The sequence below is a fragment of the Patiria miniata genome, unplaced genomic scaffold (assembly GCF_015706575.1).
Source record: "Patiria miniata isolate m_02_andy unplaced genomic scaffold, ASM1570657v1 HiC_scaffold_27, whole genome shotgun sequence".
Classification (NCBI taxonomy): Eukaryota; Metazoa; Echinodermata; class Asteroidea; order Valvatida; family Asterinidae; genus Patiria; species Patiria miniata.
This window is the reverse complement of record NW_024037066.1, coordinates 1135223-1158521: the sequence shown is the minus strand read 5'-3', so window position 1 is coordinate 1158521 and position 23299 is coordinate 1135223. Positions and strand designations below refer to the sequence as shown.

The 23299-nt window shown below is 39.3% G+C and overlaps 1 protein-coding gene across 1 annotated transcript in view; it reads right to left on the bottom strand.

Moving 5' to 3' along the window:
* Positions 1 to 1081: 1081 nt before the first annotated feature.
* Positions 1082 to 23299, bottom strand: part of LOC119734423 (probable ATP-dependent RNA helicase DDX47) — a 37152-nt gene continuing 14934 nt past the window's right edge. Inside the window, exons 9-13 of the mRNA XM_038207923.1 lie at positions 23090 to 23166; positions 7888 to 7948; positions 6361 to 6431; positions 5191 to 5320; positions 1082 to 2877 (exon numbers count right to left, since the gene is read on the bottom strand). Coding sequence (XP_038063851.1) covers positions 2758 to 2877; positions 5191 to 5320; positions 6361 to 6431; positions 7888 to 7948; positions 23090 to 23166 — 459 coding nt within the window. The 3' untranslated portion in view covers positions 1082 to 2757. The remainder of the gene's footprint in view (positions 2878 to 5190; positions 5321 to 6360; positions 6432 to 7887; positions 7949 to 23089; positions 23167 to 23299) is intronic.

Here is a 23299-nt window from a genome sequence, read left to right as displayed (position 1 = left end):
CATATATATTTGCCGTGCTTTCCCTAACACGTAGGGGTGGTAAGCAGGGTATACTTTTTACTTCCCGAGTGCTGCAGGGAAACAATCCACATGTATTTATCTCCGGTGAGATTTGATCCCTTCATGATCCCTGCTTTGTTGAATTGAGCACATGTCTTAACCAATAGACCACCGAAAGTACCGGCGACAAAAATTAAGAGGCCATGTTACAATCCTTAAAATCCCAACTGTATTGTAGCGTGCATCGTAACGGTTCATGCCATTTTGGCCAATATCTGTACACAAAACAGTTTGTGTTAAACTTAAAAGGCTCTTATAGGAAAGACAAACAAAATACAATCCTTTTTAATTTGTTTGTATTCACTAATTCTGTCATTTTGCCGGAAAAAAATCCATCAGTGATCCATTCAAACCAATATATAAAGGAAGTAAATGACTCTCCTTCTTATATACAGCGGTGAACCGTGGTTGCACTATGGTTTGAATAGATTTTTCGTCCAAATAACGGACAGACGGGTATAAAACAAATTGAAGAAGATAACACGTTGTTTGTGCATCCTAATACTGCTTAACATTGAACACAATCTGTATTTTGTAAAAAATATCGGCCAAAATAACATGGTGAACCATCATGGTGAATCGTGTATGCATTGATCATGTCATCCACCCCCCCGCTCAATGCTGTTCTCTCCAGCTGATGGAGCACACACCGCGCAATGAGTAGCCTTGTTCAATGCGGTCTCTCGGCTTTTTGTCGAAGGGAAATAATCGGGCCCTGCACCCACAATCAACGCGGCTGGGTGGGTGTACGTGCGTACGTACAAGCATAGCCTTGCTGTATATGGCACAAGTTACTTTCTCACTAGCAGCGTACGGGCATCGATATGTGCACGCAATTATGCCTTGCCAAGTTGATTAGGGATTTTCTTATCGGCGATTTTTTTTTAAATCGGCGAATCGATAAGCCCAACGCCTTGGTCAAGGCTACGCAATGAGAGACAACATTGATCGGGGGCCGGGGCCGGGGCCGGGGCCGGGGCCGGGGTTGGGGCCCAGCGAGATTTGGCCAGGATTGTCTGAATTTCTTCATGGTTCCAAATGTCTAATGGCAATTTATTGACGGGTTTGCATCCTTATTGCTGGAGGTTTCACTTGTGCTGACCAACCCTCAATTTAAAAAAAAAATCAAGAAAAAGAAGAAGCTTATACCCTTTCACTTTATGTTCAATTATCTGTTGGCTTTTTTGTATCCAAAGTTAATCACCCTCAAAAGTAGTGTTAAATTCCACCGCCAAATGATCCCCCACTTCATGCATAATGCACAACTTTCAGGTTCTGAGATAAACAAACTGAACTTCTGACCCTTTCTTGCTACAAACCCTCAGATACTAGGGCTGAGAGGAATGGCGGTGTCATATGAAAATCCGACTCCTATGAAAATCGGACTCTTTTTCCCTATTATTGGTTAATCCCTTACACGTGACAGGTCACTCTCCCATATACGATCCTAAAAATAGCATATTATCGTACTTACGCATGCGCAATACTACCAATGAGTCCATATTTCATGGAGTCGGATATTCACGCTACACTGGTCCCATTCATTGGGAACAGAAATGCACATTCAGGATTAGGGCTTTACGTTCACTATAACCAGGATATTGTTGCTGAGTCTGTATTAAAGGGAATATACAATGTATGCAAACATGTTCATGACAGTCTCAAACATCCTGTAAAACCATGGCACCTGGTGTGCTGACATTTTCAATTTCACTCTTTTCAAACACTGCTCCAAATTTATCATACTGTAATCAGTCTGCATTTTCTTTGCAATCGGTTACACACCTGTGAACAGGTGCAAGCCAGCTAGACTGATTCCCTGACCTTACAATTCCCCGACGTTTATAAATTGCTGTTTCATCAGTCCTTCTGATTTGAAAATCACAGGTGTGTGGAAAAACGCACACCTGGATTTTTCTAGGTGTGTGATTTTTCTAGGCGTGTGATTTTTCTAGGCGTGTGATTTTTCTAGGTGTGTGATTCTGTGGTCCAAGCTGGGACTGAACAATCTGGTATTTTTTTTTCATAATATTCATATTGATTTACAATACAGCCGTTTTCTCTTCACCGACGTACTTTATTTTTCACAAATTATGAAGTATAATTATGCCGTAAATGTATGCCAAGGTGTGCGGTACTGAGGGATTCAGGCGTGCGATTATTGGCACTTCTCAGGAAGCATTTAGGCGTGTGATGGCGTGGGGGTGCGATCACACGCCTCGAAACAGAAGGACTGGTTTCATCTTAAGTGGGGTCAGGAAACCAGACTACAAGAACATGATTACTTTTCTTGGTTTTTCCAGCATCTATGAACCCAAAACATCAAACAGGTCAGTGTAACAATATTGCTATAAAATACTACCCCCCCCCCCCCAATCCATCCATTTCTGAAAATTACAGCAAAAGCTGTTGTATATTACCTTAAACTATCCTTGTTGGAATTTGAGAAGTACTTGACTATGACACTGGGCATTTGTTCCTCCTGGTGATGACACACATGTTGCTGTTAATACTTTTGCTTCTTGCATGAAGCAAAAGCTTCTTGCAGAAGCTATCTTTTTGTAAACGTGACTTTTCATATAAAACGTTATTATACCCATGTGTATATTAAGCCTGTCTACTGACTTTGTAACCCGTCCCCAACATCAGCATAAACATTTGTCCCTCCTAGTGATGGTACACACGATTCCATTATCGCTATCTCTTGTTTCCTTTGTGAGACATCTTCAGCTTCTTGCGGATGCCTACCGCATCCTCCGAGTCATCCTCCCCGCCCCGGCCACGCCCTTTCTTCTTGTCATCGTAGTCTCTCATTTCCTAGAGCCAAAAAAAGAAAAGGAGGACAAGTTAACCCAATATCACATGGCCAAAAAAGGCAAAGTGGACGAACCTGTGTTAACAGGAACGGAGTGCCCATCTCTCTTTCTTTAGCGATTGGGCCCATGGGCATTGCAAGGGGGGGGGGGGGGGCAAGGGGGGCACTTGCCCATCCCCCCCCCCCCTCCCTCCCCCAGAAAACGGGGGGAAAAAAAAGAAGGAAAAAGACTGTGCGAAGCTATATTGCTGTTAATTTGATGGGGGGGGGGGGTAGGGCAAATGCTCCCCTGCTCACGCTCGGAAAAATGATAAATTGAGAATATAATGAAAAGATTAAGGATTTTGGGGGGAAAATTTCTTTTGCCCCCCCCCCACCCCGGAAAAAAATCCTGGCGACGCCCATGATTGGGCCAGACTCATATGCTGTTGTGGGGGGATCGCCACACCTCCTCCACAGCGAGTCTGTTACCTTCCCAGCATTGAATAATGCCGGTACCCATTTAACACCTGGGTTGAGAGGAGTAATGGAGGTAAAGCGCCTTACTCAAGGGCACAACACATTGTATTCAATCCATGAGGAAACCATAATAACCTCAGCGTGCTCGAGCAGTTTGGAGTGCTAAGAAACTAAGGAGGTCATGAGGCCTTTCCACACGACAGTATGTCCCAAAAAAGGTGTCCATCTGACTACTTTTTAAAGGGAATAAACAAAATATGGAAACATCGAAAAATAAAACTACCAAGTTTTTACGAAATACCTTACTAGAATGTTGGTAAATGACAGTCTCAAGCATCCTGTAAAATTATGGCACCTGGTGTGAAGTCATTTTCAAGAAAATGGTGTTTTTGTATACATTTCCAACGGTGATCGGCCGACCAGCGTTGGAAAAACCTAACTATTTTTCAACTTTTGCTCCAAATTTACCATTTTGTCAGTCCAAAGTTTGTTTGCTATTGGTTACACGTTCATGAACGGGTGCAGGCCAGCTAGACTGGTTCCCTTGCCTTACAATTTTCCATCAGCTATAAATTGATCCATTTTATCTTTTGTGGAGTCAGGGAACCAGACTACTTGAACATTTTTGTTTTTCCTTGGTTTTTCCAACCTTTTCGAACACAAAACTTCAAAAATGTCAGTGTAACAATATTTGATCTATTATACTAACCCCTCAAATAGTTCATTTCTGAAAATTAGAGCAAAAGCCAATGATGTACATTCCCTTTAATAACTACAAAACCATGAGGTCAAATTTGAAAAATGTTGGTTATGCAGATACTCCTAAGCCTTGGTCTCAATCCCTATGAGTTTCATTTAATTTTAGTCAAGCATCACTGTACAATTGTCAATCGATCACGACAACATTTTGGACACTGTGACCAAGTTCCTTGCCTTATTCAATTTTAGTACTGTGTTAAGTAAGCTGTGTGAAATCCTTCATGTTGTAAAAAGGGCTGGGGTTGGGAATTGAAATCCAGATAATATCAACTATCCACCCTCAAAGTATGCAATAGTTACTGATCAGATAATATACAAATAATGAATGTTTGTGAGTGCCATGGTAAGAATAATTTCGTGAGGTGACAGATGAAATGTTCCATTCCACGAGGCGAATGAAATTATCCTTTCCATTGCACGAACGTGAAACATTCATTATTAGTTTTATATAACACCTGAATACATCCTTGTCAACTGATTGGTTGACTTTTAATAACCAATTTTATTCAGGTTAAAAACTGTTTAAAAGTTCGACAAGTTCATCATATTTAATTCATGCAAACTGTTCAACAGGTTGAGAACCATCATATTCTATTTATCTCAATTCAAAACAGGGCCACCACTAGCAGCAGTGACACCGTGCAATAGAAGTTCTACTCACCGTGCAATAGAACTACCATTGCACTGTGCGCTACACGCTGTGCGCTGGGACGAATAATTCATCGACATTTGATCAACGATCCACCAATCAGATGACAGGATTTATTCAAGGGCGGATCCAGAACACAATTTTTTTTGGGGGGCCCAAAATTTTTTTGGATTCAATTTCGAAAATTTTTTGGATTCTAGATGTTCTGTGGTGCGATCTGAGGCAATTTCTGACCACTTTAACCAAGTTTTTTTGAGGAAAAGATGGTGGTGTACTCATTGCCTGCCTTTATTGCGATGTCACATTAAAAAAAAAATTGTTTTCTTTTGGGGGGGGGGGGGGGCCATGGCCCCCTTTGGCCCCCCCCCTGGATCCGCCCTTGGGTTTATTCAGGTGTTGTGTAATATCGACTATTCACCCTCAAAGCATGCAATAGTTTTATACTGACCAGTTTAGCAAAGCGTTGAGCTTCTGTCACCCGCTCCATGAGCAGCATCACTTCCTGTTCCTCGGTGGGGAATAACGGCAGTTTCTTGTCAATCAGCTGCTCAATGCGCTGGTACAACTCCACGTCATACCTGGCGTGGGGAAAAACATGAGGCTAACGGGAGTGAAGATTCAACGCGTACTAGTGCCCGAAACTGATCTTCCGGGATCGGTTCGGTTCGGTTTCCTAATCATGACAAATTCAATAGTATTCTGCATGTACACTGCAAGCAGAGGTAAGGTAAGTTTTAAACACTCCTCCTTGCAAGAGGTGCATTGAACAAAATTTCCCCATAAAAACAGCAAATGGGCAATTCCACGGTTACTCACGTTACGTTTTTGATGGACTTTTTGAGTTTCCTTGGGCTGTAATTACCTTACTGAAAAGATTTAATAACTGTTATCCCCATGGTAGATAGAGTAGACCTAGACCTACCTAAGCACCAAAGATGACATCCAGAAAAATGTGTTATGTATGATAAACAAGACGCACAAAACCAGTTACTCCCGTTACGAAAATGTAACGTGGGTGACCATGGAATTGCCCAAATCATTAATGTCACTTGACAACAATCTAAAGCTTGAATACAATTAAAGCCGGAGTCCATCATTTGCAGCTATCCAAAAAAAGTAACTGGCGTAACTATTCTTTAAAAGATACTTGGTTGAAAGATAGTAAGGGGATTAAACTCCCTGTGAAATTATTCTTTCTGGCAAGCTCTCATTTTGAAGAAATCAACGAAAGAAGGCATTTCCAACAGTGCGTCTTAAGAAGCGCCGTAGGAAAATTTAAATAAGTAGTTTGTTTTGTTATTCGGCGCAGCGCGCGCAAGCATTGGCACGACGCACGTGGTTGCTATATTTCGTCGGATCAGTGCGCGACATCGCGTAAAGCTGCAATTCAGAACAATTCAAAACATGATTCAGCAACTTTTGATTTGAAATTGAGATCCTAGAATGCTGTTTTTCTCGGAATATACAGCTGAAGCTGAGCTGAAACTTCATCAGGTTACTAGTTCAGTATCCTTCATTAGATTTTGGGCACTTTTGTTGCTTCAAACGAACAAAATGCGCAAATTACAAATGATGGACTATGTCTTGAAGTAGTTTGGACATAATTGTGCTGACTTACTGTGTGACAAACGTGATTGATTTTCCAGCCCGGCCCGCTCTGGCCGTCCGCCCAACCCTGTGGATGTAATCCTGTTCAATAATAATGATCAAAAGAAAATAAAAAAATGTTGGGGACAAGGCATTGAGCTATATTAAATTACAAGAGCGCTGACTTGATGTACAAAGTGATGCCTGCTGGGCGCAACATGTTTGTGCACAAAACTCGAAATTTTGTATGGCTTTTGTACGGCTATTTGCATATCTGTGTTTGTATTCTATACAGGTGTGTTATCGAAGCTGATACGCCCAAAACGGAAACGCACGATCATCAAAATGAGCGTGTCATTTTGCTTACGCAAACAGCGCAACGCGTGTGCGTATCCGCTGCAGATGATTAACCGTCATGTGATTAACCGTCATGACCGTAATGACGCGCTTAAATTATTGCGTACGTTCCACTACTTGCGCGTTGCATTTAGAGTACACCTTTAAATTTCAATCCATCTTATTTCATTGTGTTCTACAAACACGCACATGAATTCAAAATGTCTGCGCCCAGGACGGCTTCAAAGAGTCTCCACTCTCCATGCGCTAGAATGAGGAGTTAGCACTCTAGTAATTTCATATTGCTCTATGGTACAAGGTCATTAAAATAATTATGCAAGTACAACATGATATAAAGATAAGGCCAAAAAAAAAAATACTCGGTCTCTGGTCAGCGCCGCGTCGATTTTAATCATGCATGTCAACCTTTTTTTTCCTTCAAATTAACACGGAAGCTACAACAGCGCCCTCTATTGCCGCACCTTCTCAAAGTTTTGTACCAAGGAGCACCAAGGAATGGGGAAATTGCACCAAGGCAAATGATAAAGGGCACCAAGGCAAATGATGGAGGACACCAATGTATAATGAGGACACAAAAAAGCAAAATAGTACCCACCTTGTCTGTACAATACAAGCTTGAAAAAAAAAAGCCACCAAAAAAAAACAACAAAAAAACGCGTCGCGGCATCAATTCCGGAACTTCGGTTTGACCAGAGACCAACTATTTTTTTTTTTGGCCTAAGTAGCGCAAAAGTAAGGATGCGTTTTAGGAATCGCAGTAAAAATGGTCAGTCCAGATTTTGCAAAGAATGTAGTGTACAGACGCGCCTTCTTTGGTTGTGTACAAAGTCTGTGGAGAGTTGAATGCATTTTTAAAGTATTTTCCAACAAAATTAGGAAGGTTTCTCGGTCCCGGATTCATGCTTTTTTTCCAACATGTGTGCAATGATTGACCTTCATTACGATAACATATGATGAAAAAAAGTGGCATCACGATTCAGCACTCTTTCCAGATTTCATTATGAGGGTTTTGTTATTTTCAGAAAATGTATTTATAAACTGTTTTCGTTTGCCAGATTTTTAACACTTTTTACAGTCACAATACATGAAGGAGACAGCAATCTGGGCTGAACAGCATAAGGGTGATAATAAAACAAAAAATGCACCCCCAAAAAAGAAAAGAATTGTCAGCAAAGTTTCAGTCAAGTGACTTTGCTCTCACCTTTGAGTGTGTAGGGATGTCAAAGTTGACGACAACATCAACGTGGGGAATATCCAGGCCCCTGAGGTATTGAAAAATAAGAACACAAGCAAAATCTGAAACTTCCACGTTAAAGGGAATGTACAACATTTCCTTTTGCTGCAGTTTTCAGAAATAAATGGATTTGGAGAATTAGGCCAAGAAAAAAAAGTCTCCGGTTTCTGGTATGCGCGCGCGTTGCCGTAGCCATGCACGTCGGCAAAATGAAAAAGTTTTTTTTTCAATGAAACATGATGTCTCAAAACCGCCAAACTAACTGGTTTGACTGGAATCCTGCTGCTGCACAATTTTAACGTGCTTTTAGATTGGGTTATGGTCGAGAATAAGCGTTATGTGGCCTCTCTGGACTCCCAAATATTTGCACTAAGTTTAGTCGGGCACCATTCGCAGTCATCAGCCGACATTTGAAGCAAAAAAATCAGGTAAAAAAAAAAAAAAAGCCGCATCGCCGCACCACTTTTTGGGCAAGCTCCATACCAGAAACCGGAGACTTTTTTGGGGGGCCTTAGTATGTTGTAGTAAATAAGGTTAAACTGACTTGTTTCACGTTTTGGGTTTGTAGATGCTGAAAAAACCAAGAAAACCTATCATGTTCTTGTAGTCTGGTTCCCTGACCCCACTTAAGATGAAACAGAGAAAGTTATAAACTTTGGGGAATTGTAAGGTCAGATAATCAGTCTGGCAGGCTTGTACCCCTTCACAGGTGTGTAATCAATTGCAAAGAAAATGCGGAACAACTGTTATGAAAAATTCGGAGTGGTTTTTGAAAAAAGCCAGTTTTGTGCAACGCCGGTCGGCCGACCAGCGTTGGAAAAATACAAGATTTCTTGAAAATGTCAGCACACAGGAGACAAGATTTTACAGGATGCTTTAGACTGCCATTCCCTTACAATCCAGTAAGGTATTTCGTGATAATTTGATGATTTCGTTTTTTGATGTTTGCAAATGTTGTATCTTCCCTTTAGGCTCGGCAGAATCATTTGATTCATTGAATGTAAATCAGTGCATGTACAAGGCAATTTACCATGGTACAATGTACTCCAGCTGATATGCTGTACGAAATATAGCAGAACATATCTGGTACCCCCAATGCCTTGGCTGCTGACGTCATGATGACATCATCGGGTATCAAATTACAAGCGATTTTAGTTGAAAAAGTCACAAAGTTCTTTCACTTATAACTCTTGAACAAAGTAATGAATTATTTTGGTGTTTTTAATGGGATAGACCAATAAGAAATTGATAAACGTTTTTTTTTTGGTCGTGTACGTGAAGTCGCTCAACCTTAACTTCCGGGTTACTGCAAGGTTAGAGTTAGCTGAATTCAAATGTAGAATTTTCTTCCGAACGGTTTGCGGGATACTGATAAAACCTAGTATTTATAAACCTGAAAAAATTGGTCACGTCATCATGGTATTAAATTACAAAAAAAAAGAGATTTAAAGGGAAAATACAACATTTGCAAACATCAAAAAATAAAACTACCCAATTATTTTGAAATACCTTGCTGGACTGTTAGTGAATGACCGTCTAAACATCCAGTAAAATCATGGCACCTGGTATACTGTCATTTTCAAGAAAAGTGGTATTTTTGCATCAATTTCCAACGCTGGTCGGCCGGAAAAACTGGTTTCTTTTTCAAATAATGGCCCAAGATGATCTTATTTAGTTAACGAAAAGGAAAGGGCATGTATGACGTCATTATGTCATCATCAGCTAATTATTACATGAAAAAATATAAATTAATAATAATCTTCAGAACTGCAAGCATCTCAACAACAAATTTGGTATCAAATTAAAGGGGACAACAAGAACTTTCATTTGAGTGGTATGTCATTGGGATGGAATATAGTTGAGGGTGATTTTGTGGGTCAAAAAAACCTTTTTGGTCAAGACCTGTTTTTTTCGGCTAAAATCATGGATTTTGGGTAGTCACTTTGACACCTTGTTTTAACATGCAAACAGTATGTGGTATTGTGAGATGTTGTTTTTAAGTCACAGAGAAAGGCTCAAATTCTATGCCAAAAGAGTTTTTGTAATTGATTATTAGTATCTTAAATGTTTAAACTTGTTCCAAAGATAAGCAGAAAAGTGAGGTACCTTAGTGATAAAATCGTGACACGGGTGGACAAAAGCACCATTTTCACACCAAAGCATCTCCATTGTTTACCTTTTTGAAAAAAAGGTAGGGTGCAAAAAATTGGATGATGGGAAGGGCCATTTATGACATCATTATGACGTCATCGGCTAATCATTACACACTTATACATTAAAATTTAGATATTAGTTAGGATAAGCCATGGATCGTTTTTTTTTACATTTAATATACGTTTCTGAGATCAAGGAAATCAGTGCAGTTGCCAATTTTGTTCTTAGACTATCTTTAAAAGATTTAAATACAAATACTTAGATAAAATGAGGGATGTTTTCTAATTTAATGTATTAAATTAAACATGTATGTACATGTACATTTGACCCTCGCTCCTATCCCCTGTTGTGATCAATGATTTGTTAAAATGCAATGTCTTACGTCATGATTATCTCATAAATGATTACCTCAGGAATGATGCCACGAGGCATTATTTTCCACAAAAGTTTCTACTGTCCTTTCGGCTCCGTATTCTACATCAACTGGCAATGCACTTATTGCCCTAAACCCTTCAACATTAGCCAGGAATTGAGCATATACTTCTCCGGCGTTACAATTTAAACCTTTTTCTGGACAACATATAGTTTTTCTGGTGTAGTTTGCATGCAGATAATGCAATCAGTCCAATCCATGATGACTGTCCTGAAATACGATATTAACAGTTCACATAAGCAATAAAAAGGTAGAATGTTCAAACCAATTATACATTCCAATGTTGCAAAATAATACGTTTTGTGGAAGTTTGTAAACTTGCAAAGGTATATTTTACGGAAAATGAATTATATCTACAATTTCTACAAAGACTTCTGTTCATTTTTAACAAAATCTCTAATAATTAATAAACAAGACTACAGATGAAGCTTTTTTAAAGATTATTTATTTGCACGATCTCAGTCGCAATCCAGCTTTGTGGAAAATAACAAGAAAGGATAAACTACTCACACAGTGGACCTTCAGAAATGCTCTGCTCGTGTCACACAGAATATGATGTCTGATGGATACTTCAATAGGATAGACGGTCCATCAACGACAAGGATGGTGCATTTAATTGAGAAACACACTTGTGCTTGTGCATCATGGATAATTGTTTGTCTTTTTCACGTCCCAAACTAAAAACCTTTACAAACTGCAGGACATGACTTGCTGCACTGGTATTGTGTTTGTAATGGTTACAGCCCGATAGTACGAAGGTTCTCTAGTCAGAAGGGTTGTTAGTCCAAAGGTTCAATAGTCCGAAGGTTCGATAATCCGAAGGTTCGATAGTCCGAAAACAGAATACGGTTAATTAATCCGAAGGTTCGATAGTCCGAATAGACGATAGGGTTCGAAAGTCCGAATTGAGAAAAAGGTTCGATAGCCCGAATTGAGAATAAGGTTCGATTGTCCGAATGGGCAATACGGTTCGTCAGTATGACTCTTCGGACTATCGGACCTTACTGTTGATTCGGACTATCGGACTTTATTGTCGATTCGGACTATCTGACCTTACTGTCGATTCGGACCATCGGACCATCATAGTGTCTTTTCGGACTATCGAACCTTACTGTCAATTCGGACTATCGAACCTTCGGACTATTGAACCTTATTTTCAAGCCCGCTGGAACAAACTTTTGCCAGGGGGTGCTGGAATTTCTAAAGGACGGACAAAATTAATGCGAACTCGGAGCGCAAAGCCCTTACGGCCTGGCTTAAAGGGCCCCTAAAAGTTTTGGAATATGGATGCTCTGTGGTGCAATATGAGGCGATTCCTGGCCACTTTCATATGACTTTTTTAGCAAACGTTTTTTGAGATTATAAAGACAATTTATTTCACTTTTTGTATAGAATATACTGTTGCTCTTATAACGTTTCTACTGTACTGAAAAGTCGAAAACCCTGTATTTTTATCTCCATTCTTTGTTTCATTTAATTCTGGAAAAAGAATTGTATCATTATGCATGACATCGCATGTAAATATTATTGTTGCTAGGCTGCTTTCTTACATTTAGTAAATTCCGTCGTGTATGTTTTGTTTTATTTTCCCGAGCCCTTACGGCGTGGGGCCACAGGGCCAGGGGCCTGCTTTAAGGCCCCTGAAAATGTTGGATTCTGGATGCACTGTGATGAAATATACTGAAGTATATACAAATGTACTTAAACTTATAAAACCCGAAAGGATGTTTTTTTGTTCAAGTTAAAACAAAATGGTTCCACTGGAAGCGGGTGAATTTCTGTTCATAAAAATATTCACATAGGCCTAAACGATGTAGCTCTTGATATATTTGCAGTGTTATTTGTTTGTTACAGGGAATGGCAAATATAAAAGACTAACAGACAAATTGCATCTTTATGTTTATGATCGGTAGGTGGCAAGTTTCGGGCTAGGCAAGGATTTATTGGTCTACTGAGTTTTTATGAGAAAAAACTTGCAGAGGGTAACACATGAATAACTCTTTTATTAAAACAAAACTACACTGGAACTAGTTTCAATGGAAGCCCGTCCCACTCCTATTAGGTTGGGATGTGTGTGAACATTGCTATTTGTTAATGTTGAGTACAGAATGCTAGCAACGTCAATGAAACTTTTAAATGAAAAGAAAAATCTTCAGGGGAAAGGTATGCACTTTGCCCCTATTGAAAGATCGAATGAAAAAAATCGTGGCAAGCATAATCAACTTTGCCACCATTGTCATGGCCGAGGTTATGTTTTTTCGGGTCAAAGCTTCCATCATGGCAGAAATATCATAGACATGTCATGATTTTAGATACATTGAGAGAAATATCGATTCTGCACTGCCTGAAGATTTAGAAAATACCTCCTCCTGATATTTTACAGTGTCACTTTGTGCTAGACGTTTGAAGCGCCGCGCTTAGCCGCGGCAAAACTAGAAACGAACAAAACAAAGGAGATATTTGTAGAGCAAGCATAATGTATAGCGCAGCGGCGCAATTTCAACGTCGTAGAACACTGCTGGCTGGAACACATTTTTGCCCGGGAGTAGGGGATGCTGAAGCATATTCCAGCACCCCAATCCAAAAAGTTGGGGGTGCTGCAGCACCCACAGCACCCCCCGTTCCCGCGGGCTTGTTATTTTTGTTTCGGACTATTGAACCTTCGGACTGATTAACCTTATTCTAAATTCGGACTATCGAACCTTCGGATAAATAAACCTTCAGACTAATGAACCTTCGGATTAATGAACCTTCGGACTATTGCATCAAATGTTCGGATTAACGAACCTTATTTCATTTTCGGACTAACGAACCCCCTCTTATGGAAATTGTGTGCATTTGAACTATCGAACCTTCTGACTAAAGAACCTTCGGACTATTGGACCTTCGGACTATCGGGCGGCCCCTGTTTGTAATACATTGTAAAAAGACGTACCATCACCATTTCCGGCCACTCTGTTAACTGTCAAATTAATTACTTGGAATCTCATCACAGCGCTTCACAACCTTATTTTCTACAATTAATTACTGTACGAGCTTGGTAGTATATTGTGACGTCATTATTACGTCATAAAGTACCCTTCCTGTCATCTGATTTTTTGCATCCTACCCTATTTTTGATGGTAACACATTGGCAAAGCTTTGGTGAAAAAAATGGGGCTTTTAAATACCACGTAACGATCCTTAGCATTTTTGTTACTAATGTAGCTCGCTATAAGATGCCTCACTTTTCCACTTATCTTTGGAACAAGTTTAAACATATTTATGATACTAATAATCAATTACAAAAACTCTTTTGGCATAGAATTTGAAGTTTTCTCTCGAACTTAAAAACAACTCGCAATACCACATACTGTTTGCATGTTAAAACAAAGTGTCAATGTGACTACCCAAAATCCATGATTTTAGCCTAAAAACATGTCTTTTGACCAAAAAAGTTTTTTTTTGACCCACAAAATCACCCTCAACTAATATTCCATCCCCATGACATACCACTCAAATGAAAGAGCTTGCTGTACCCTTTAATTTGATACCACATTTGTTGTTGTAATGTTTGTAGTTCTGAAGATTATTATCAATTATATTTTTTCATGTAATAATTAGCTGATGACGTCATAATGACGTCATACATGCCCTTCCCATCATCAAATTGTTTGCGTCCGTCTTTTTTTCGAAAAGGTATACCATGGAGATGCTTTAGTGAAAAAATTGTGCTTTTGTCCACTGTGTCATGATTTTTTCACTAAGGTACCTCACTACAGTGCTTGTTCTTAGTATAGTAATTTGCATTTTCTAAAGTTCACTTTGGATATTTAGCTGTTCCCAATTTAAATTGAATTATTATTACTGTGCACATAATTATTGTTATGCTATGACGTCATGAATATTTAAAAGGTTGTACCGGAAGTGGAATCTTTAAAAGTAATAATTTCAATTTATTACTTTCATTTTTTGTTAATCATTAAATCATTTTGTTTACGGTCCAATAGAGAATCAAAACTGGGAACAGCTCTGTGGTTGTTCACAACCACAACCTCTAGTTCTTTTTTTACTTGGTAATTTTTACACTGAACTGCCAGCCACTTGAGTTTGAAGACATGGATTCCCAGTGCTTGTTCTTAGTATAGTAATTTGCATTTTGTAAAGTTCACTTTGGATATTTCTTTTTTTATTTGGTAATGTTGTCACTGAACTGCCAGCCACTTGAGTTTGAAGACATGGATTCCCAGTGCTTGTTCTTAGTAAAGTAATTTGCATTTTCTAAAGTTCACTTTGGATATTTCTTTTTTTACTTGGTAATTTTGACACTGAACTGCCAGCCACTTGAGTTTGAAGACATGGATTCCCAGTGCTTGTTCTTAGTACAGTAATTTGCATTTTCTAAAGTTCACTTTGGATATTTTGGGTTTTTTTCTTGGTAATTTTGACACTGAACTGCCAGCCACTTGAGTTTGAAGACATGGATTCCCAGTGCTTGTTCTTAGTACAGTAATTTGCATTTTCTAAAGTTCACTTTGGATATTTTGGGTTTTTTTCTTGGTAATTTTGACACTGAACTGCCAGCCACTTGAGTTTGAAGACATGGATTCCCAGTGCTTGTTCTTAGTATAGTAATTTGCATTTTCTAAAGTTCACTTTGGATATTTTGGGTTTTTTTCTTAGTAATTTTGACACTGAACTGCCAGCCACTTGAGTTTGAAGACATGGATTCCCAGTGCTTGTTCTTAGTACAGTAATTTGCATTTTCTAAAGTTCACTTTGGATATTTCTTTTTTTACTTGGTAATTTTTACACTGAACTGCCAGCCACTTGAGTTTGAAGACATGGATTCCCAGTGCTTGTTCTTAGTATAGTAATTTGCATTTTCTAAAGTTCACTTTGGATATTTTGGGGGTTTTTCTTGGTAATTTTGACACTGAACTGCCAGCCACTTGAGTTTGAAGACATGGATTCCCAGTGCTAGTTCTTAGTACAGTCGAGTCTCGTTATAACAAACTCGTTCAGACCTAGCCAAATTGTTTGTTATATCAGAATTTTGTATTAAGAGGAACATCAGTCCCATTCATTGTGCACATAAATGCACAGGCGAGACCAAGGCTTTATGTTTGTTATAACAAGAATTTTGTGTTAAAGGGAATATACATCATTTGCTTTTGCTGTAATTTTCAGAAATGGATGGAATTGGGGGGTTGGAAATATATAACAAATATAGTTACACTGACTTTTTTGAGGTTTTGGGTTCAAAAATGCTATAAAACCCAAGAAAAACAATCACTTTCCTGTAGTCTGGTTCCCTGACTCCATATAAGAAGAAACAGAGCAGTTTACATACATTGGGGAATTGTAAGGTCAGGGAACCAGTCTAGCTGGCTTGTACTCGTTCATAGGTGTGTAATCGATTGCAAACAAGTGCGATGGTCAATTGGGGCCAGTATTCGGAAAAAAAGCCAGTTTTTTCCAACGCTGATCGGCTGACCAGCGTTGGAAATTGATACAAAAATACCACTTTTCTTGAAAATGACGGTATACCAGGTGCCATGATTTTACAGGATGCTTTACACTGTCATTCACTAACAGTTCAGCAAGGTATTTCAAAATGATTTGGTAGTTTTATTTTTTGATGTTTGCAAATGTTGTATTTTCCCTTTAAAACAGAGTTTGTACTAACGAGAGTCGACTGTATAGTAATTTGCATTTTGTAAAGTTCACTTTGGATATTTCCTTTTTTATTTGGTAATTTTGACACTGAACTGCCAGCCACTTGAGTTTGAAGACGTGGATTCCCAGTGCTTGTTCTTAGTAAAGTGATTTTTTTTTTTTTTTTTTTTTTGGCTTTGTATTTTTCGTTTGTCATGGTTTCCTGTTAGTTTTTAGTTTTTTTTGTATTCTTTCTTTCATTTTGGTAGAAACATGGTATCTAGAAAGATTTGAAATTCATTCGCAAGTCTTTGTCTTCTTTTGTTTGCTATAGTGCGCACCCCCCCCCCCGAATATTTTTAACTCATGTCTGCGGTGTTTTAGTGTGTACAATGTGCAAAGGACCAGTGGCGTCACCAGACTTTTCAGTCTGGGGGGGCACAGGGGGGGGGGGGGGGGGCACCAGCATATGATGGGGGGGGGGGCACTTAGGTGGATACGGATCGCCGTCCTGGGGGAGGGGTCTAATTTTCGCATACGGAGGATGGGCTAGATGCAAAATGGTGCCACATTTGATGCTAAATTCGATCTGAAGATATCTCCAGAAATTGCTATTTTTGAGGTAATGATTTTAACAACGTGCAGAATTTTGCAGAGTATATAGGGGGCACCAGCATATGATGGGGGGGGGGGGGCACTTAGGTGGATACGGATCGCCGTCCTGGGGGAGGGGTCTAAGGGGAGGGGGTACCCCCCTCCCCTTTGGAAAATTTTCGCATACGGAGGATGGGCTAGATGCAAAATGGTGCCACATTTGATGCTAAATTCGATCTGAAGATATCTCCAGAAATTGCTATTTTTGAGGTAATGATTTTAACAACGCGCAGAATTTTGCAGAGGATATAGGGGGCACCAGCATTTGATGGGGGGGCACTCGGGGGGGCACTAGGTTTTCCAGGGGGGGCACGTGCTCCCCCTGGCCCCCCCTTGGCGACGCCACTGCAAAGGACTCCTACTCATTTGTATAAACCCTCCTAGAACTGGTCTAAAACCAAAACAATAGGTATATACGCGGAAAAGTACGTGCTTCCCAAAAAATACGCTGTTGACGACTCCAAATATGCTCTTTTTGTAAACGCTGCGCTGATAAATAATCAGTGAGGAATGTCAATCACAAAAATTGGCATGATGACGTCATTTTTAAAAGGACATCAAAGATCTAGAGGAAATTTGAATTTAAAAAGTATACTTATCACATTACCCCTAAATATTCTTTGTACAATCTCAAAGGACTGTGAGGTTTCAGAATCATTACGTCATCTGACCGGAAGTTATTGTAGGGAGAATTTGTACATGATCAGTTTTCTTTCCTTTAAATTCAAATCGGAACCGGAAGTTAAGTGTTATTAGCACACATACACTTAAATATTCATTACAATTTCCATATTTTCAAAGTTATTTTCACTGTTTGACGCAGAGTTGTAATGACTTGAGTCCATGACTCGACTCGAGTCCGACTCGAGTCCCTCAGGGCAAATGACTCGACTTGACTTGAGTCACTGCGAGCAAATGACTCGAGTCCCTCATCAGAATGACTCGACTCGAGGAAGGCTAATGAGACTTAAGTCCCAAAAATTAAAGTAAAACTTTGCAAAAAATATTTGCAATGACTTATGCTGGTGCCGTTTTTTTGTTCACGTCAGGTTAGAATGTTCACAAATCATGCATACATATACCTTTGTGGATTGATCAGTGTCCCCCTTAGTTGAATGGCGATCAGCTGGCACCCCCTTTTTATTCTCATTAAAAGTCAAATGTGGTATCAACACATGTAGTAGCCCGAATGTAAAATTAAAATTGCCAAAAAAAGTGACTTTCTGTCTTGTTTTTTTTTAATTTTATGGTGTTCAAATATTTGTGACTCGAATTGACTCGAGCTAAATACTTGACTCGACTGGACTACGCACTGTGACTAGACTTGACTCGACTTTCTTGACTTAATGACTCGACTCGACTCCAGTAAAAAAAATCAGTGACTCGTTACAACTCTGGTATGATGAATGTTTATCATGTCTGGACTTGAAAGGATGCTTTTTTGTTCATGTGAAAACAAATGGTTCCACTGAAAATGGATGAGTTTCTGTTCTTAAAAATATTCACAACTTAACTGACCAATAAAATAGTTCTAACTCAACAAACGATGTAGCTCTAGTTGTATTTGCAGTGTTATTTTGTCTGATACAGGGAATGGCAAATATAAAAGGCTAAGGCCCCCCAAAAAAGTCTCCGGTTTCTGGTATGGAGCTTGCCCAAAAAGTGGTGCGGTGACGCGGCTTTTTTTTGTGTTTTTACCTGATTTTTTTGCTTCAAATGTGTGCTGATGACTGCAAATGGTGCCCGACTAAACTTAGTGCAAATATATGGGAGTCCAGAGAGGTCACATAAAGCTTATTCTCGACCATAACCTAATCTAAAAACACGTTAAAATTGTGCAGCAGCAGAATTCCAGTCAAACCAGTGAGTTTGGCGGTTTGAGACATCATCTTTCATTGAAAATTTTTTTTTCATTTTGCCGACGCGCATGGCTACGGCGACGCGCGCGCATACCAGAAACCGGAGACTTTTTGTTTTGTCCTAAAGGACCAATTTCATCTTTATGATTGGCAGATGGCAATTTTGTGGCGAATCAAGGATATTTCATCAGTCTAGTTTTTTATGAGGAAAAACTTGCAGAGGGTTAAGCATGAGTACCTTTTTTTATTAAAGCGAAAATACACTGGAATTGTCGTACAGCATGACTAGTTTAAATGAAGGCCGGTCCCATTCCTTTGAGACAGGGCATGTGTAACCGCTGGTAAGCATAAACAACTTAGCCACCATTGTCATTTTGAGTCAAAGCATCCATCACGGCAGAACTCCACTGGCGCCACAATTGTGCAAGTTAATAATACATGTATCATGGACATGTCATTAAAGTGAAAAGACACAGGAATTGGCGTAGAGCATGACTAGTTTAAATGAAAGCCGGTCCCGTTCCCATGAGGTTGGGGATGTGTGTAGCCGCAGCATGAACCTTGCTATTTGTTAAGGTTCAGTACAAAACGTTAGCAACGTGAATGAAACTTTAAAATGAAAAAAACAAAAAACCTTCCCGGGAAAAGTATTAACAATTGCCCCTAAATGTATTGAAAGATCGTAAACAACTTTGTCACCATTGTCATGGTCAAAGTCCATTGCTTTTGCGTCAAGCATCAAGCATGACATAACTCCCATGCCGCCACAATCGTTGCGTAAGTTCATAATCTCACGAACATGTCATGGTTCAGATAGTTTGAGAGAAATATCTTTTCTGCACTGCCTGAAGATTTCGAAAATACCACCTCTGTATTTTACAGTGTTTTTGCATTTATTTTTTTCAATACCGGGATACTGCGTCTTCAACCCGGAAGTTATAGGCCATCAGCCTCGGTCCAAAATTTGAACAAACGGTATCAAATGAGGGGAATAATCGTCATAGCGATTTTTGGCAAGGTATACACCTCCACAGAGTTGGAAAGTATGTGATAGCATTGCAGTGGTGGCAGCTTTTTAGGTGTTATCCTCTTTTTCCAAAATGTCCATCAAAATGCTTGTTACCACTCCAGGGGCGGTATACCTTGCGCATGCGCACTATAATCATTTATGCCCTGATTTGATACTGACCAAACCCCCAAGCTGATGACCTATTAGATGTTTCACACACAAAACATTATTATTTCAATATTTTCAGAAGTTCTTTTCTTTTCATGATGAACACAAGAACTAAACCGATATCATTTTAATTGATGATGTCATCAAACCTGACATAACGTGTGCGTGTAAATATACGGCCAAAAAAAAGAATAGTTCTGCTTCCGGTTACCCGACCGACCCTATTTTTAGGCTGCGACCCTAAAAATTTTATCTGCAATTCCAAAAAAAAAAAAAAAAAAAAAAAAAGGGAATAAATAAAAATAAAATCTTGTTGTCTTTCTGTCTTCACAAAATACCTCTCAACAACCCTTTTGCATCAAAAAATGCTTGTATTTATTTGTTTTCTTACTTACATTCGCTTTTTTTCAAAAGAAACCTACGTTATTTTTACAAATTCGCTTCGCGATATAACTACTTCGCAATTCGATGTCACGGTGACTTTAATCACATGGCGACGACTGGTTCCCACCGCGCCGTGCAGGGGCCAATTTGAAAATGAAAAATGCGGTAAATGGAAAAATGCGGTAACCAGTCCACAGCTATGCGACCGATAGCGCGCTAGTGCAGGCCACTGCCAACTGGTCGGATTCGACATCGTAAAAATGCCAAGAAAACACCGATGGAGAATGAACATTTTTGCAAGTTAATTTACAGAATTGATCTAGCTTGTCTGTGTATGTATTTTCTGTGTTCAAGAGTTCATTTTGAGATCGCACTGCTCGTATTTCGAGTTATACATGCCGCGTGTTTTCCGAAATTTTTGACCGTAAAAACAGGTCTGTCGGCCCATGGTGGGCCGCTCGCCACACACGCACGCATCACACACCTCGGAGTTTTGGCCAGCTCCCCGCGTCTTGACTAGCGTTGTGCATATGGTGCGAACGACCTGAATTTTCCATTTTTTTTTTAATTATCGAACGTAAATATATTGACAATAATTAAAGGTAGGTTTTATTCACTTTTTGTTGCCATTTCGTTTATAGCTTTCGTAGTGCAATGGAAATAGTTCAGGCTAAAACTTCGCATATAATTGAATACCCCATTCAATCTGCATAAAAAAAATTGGCAAAAAAAAAAAACGACCGACCGACCGACCCTATTTTTGAAAGGCATGTAATCGGAAGCAGAACTATTTTTTTTTTTGGCCTAATGCATACAGACACTCATCAAAACCCAACTGGTGCATTTTTTATACATTATTAAAATGGCTCTACTGCAAAGCCCGAATTTCATGATCATTTTTCTCTTTCTGTTCTGAATTCAAAATAAACTGGAGAGTCGCGTTTGTTGAGTTTGAAACGCTGAAATATCAGGCCAAAAAAAACCTATTTCATATACAGGGTTCGACCTTAACTTTTTTGTTCACTAGCCAGCCGGGCTACTGAAATGGACTCTGAACTAGCCTGCATGTTTTTCTGACCTCAAATACAAAATGGCGTATTTTCAGGCTCAATTCTGAGGCAATAATTTTTCCTTATAAAACAGTTGATTAAATCAGACACAAATTGATGGGGTTTTCTTTCTGAATTTAATGATTTATTTCTTCCTGTACATTCCTCTTTGCCGTATCCCAATAATTTTTGACTCGCCAGCCGGGCTACTTAAGGAATAGTTTGACTAGCCCGCCGCTGTTTTGACTAACATTTGGCTAGCGGGCTACCGCTAATTTGGAACCCTGATATAGGACGTTGCCAAAATGTGAATATTTGAAATCAGAACAGAAATAGGACTAATGTATTTTATCTCATATTTTTCAATTTTATTTTGGAAAAGGGATTGCATCATAATGTTTGACATTTTGTAAATTTTTTTGCATGTAAAGTTGCAGGTTTTTTGCCCTTCAATCTATCCTGAACTTTTTCAGGTTTAACTCATCATATAGGCCTTCTTTGTGAACTGGCGTCCGACAGAAAAAAATTTAGTCGTCGGCGATTGAATTTGCACATGCTACAGCTAAAAAAATGGAAGGAGATATGATAGTTTGTTCTCGACCTGGCATAGTTGCCAGGTCAAGAACAAACGTTCATGAGGACAACGTTGCAACTTGGGGACTGTTGAATAACTATTCCACAGAGTATGATAACTATTTACAAAATGGATCAACCCTTTCAGTCCTCAACACTTCATGGTTGATGTATGGTTGCCCATGGTTGATGTATGGGCGGCCAAACATATCAACATACCGACTTTCTGAAAAGTAGTGACTGTATCTGTGTTGAGGGTGTTTTGAGTGTGGTTTCCTGGTCGACTAAAGTTGCCCATGGGAACCAGCAGGGGGGGGGGGGGTAGTTCTTGTCGACAAAAGTCGCCCATGGTAAGGAAAGGGTAAAATTGCAGAGGCTTATTTCGTGCAACTCATCGTAACTTACGATGCATCGAAGCGCTTTGACACGTCGTATCCCTACGATGCCTGGCAGCTGCGACGCGTCCTGCCATCCGTTTCACAAAACACGTTGTATTTTAGGACGCGTCACAGGTGTATTTATAGCACAACTCGGTGACTATTTTATATAATGAATAAGTGTACAGTAAATAGTGGTCTGATATTCAACAAAACGTAATACCAAATGGTGGACGTGTGATGCATTTTTAAAGGAAAACAAGCTCTCAGTGGACTAAATAGCCACTTTGAAATTTCAACTGCAATATTCCAGGCTAATTCATAATTATTCAATGCATTTTCTGTTTACACACATTACACACATTACACACATTGTCTCAGTATTATAGTCTCGTTTATGTGTTCTTATGGCATAAAACTGGCTAAGAAAAGGACGCTTCAAATATATCAATAATGCCACAAATATATCAATAAAAAGCCTGAAACACTACTAAAAAAGCTGAAACTACCCTTACCCCCTTTCAAAAATGTGTTTTCTGGATGTTTCAGACCAAATCCAGCACTTTTAATTTGTCACACTTTTTGAAAAAAAACCTGAATTCAGGTTTAAACCTGAAAAGTGGCATCTCTGCACTAGACAAGTCGTAATGTGTGACGCGTTTTAAGCTGTTGTCAAGGAACTTTCGACGCGTTCAACACATTGAAAGTTTCGTTTAATGGATCATATGACGCGTCGCGAGTTGCAACGTGTAACACCCCGTAACTTGGGTTGCAACGTGTCACAGCGCTTTGTGAAATCGGGTGCTGATCACACTTCGCAACTTGATTCTTATTTTATGGTGAAGGGTCATTATTTGACACGACAAACTTACCTGCTGGCTACGTCAGTTGCAATCAAGATGGATCTGCTCTTCCCTTTAAATTTATTCAGCGTTCCTAACCTCTTGGACTAAAGGAGCAACCAAGAAAAAACAAAAAAAACAATACAATTGATGTCCATTCCATAACTTGCAATTCAGGCAGTTCACAATTTGGGCGATTCAACAATGAAGTTTTCTTAAACTGAAATGGACTACCCTCGT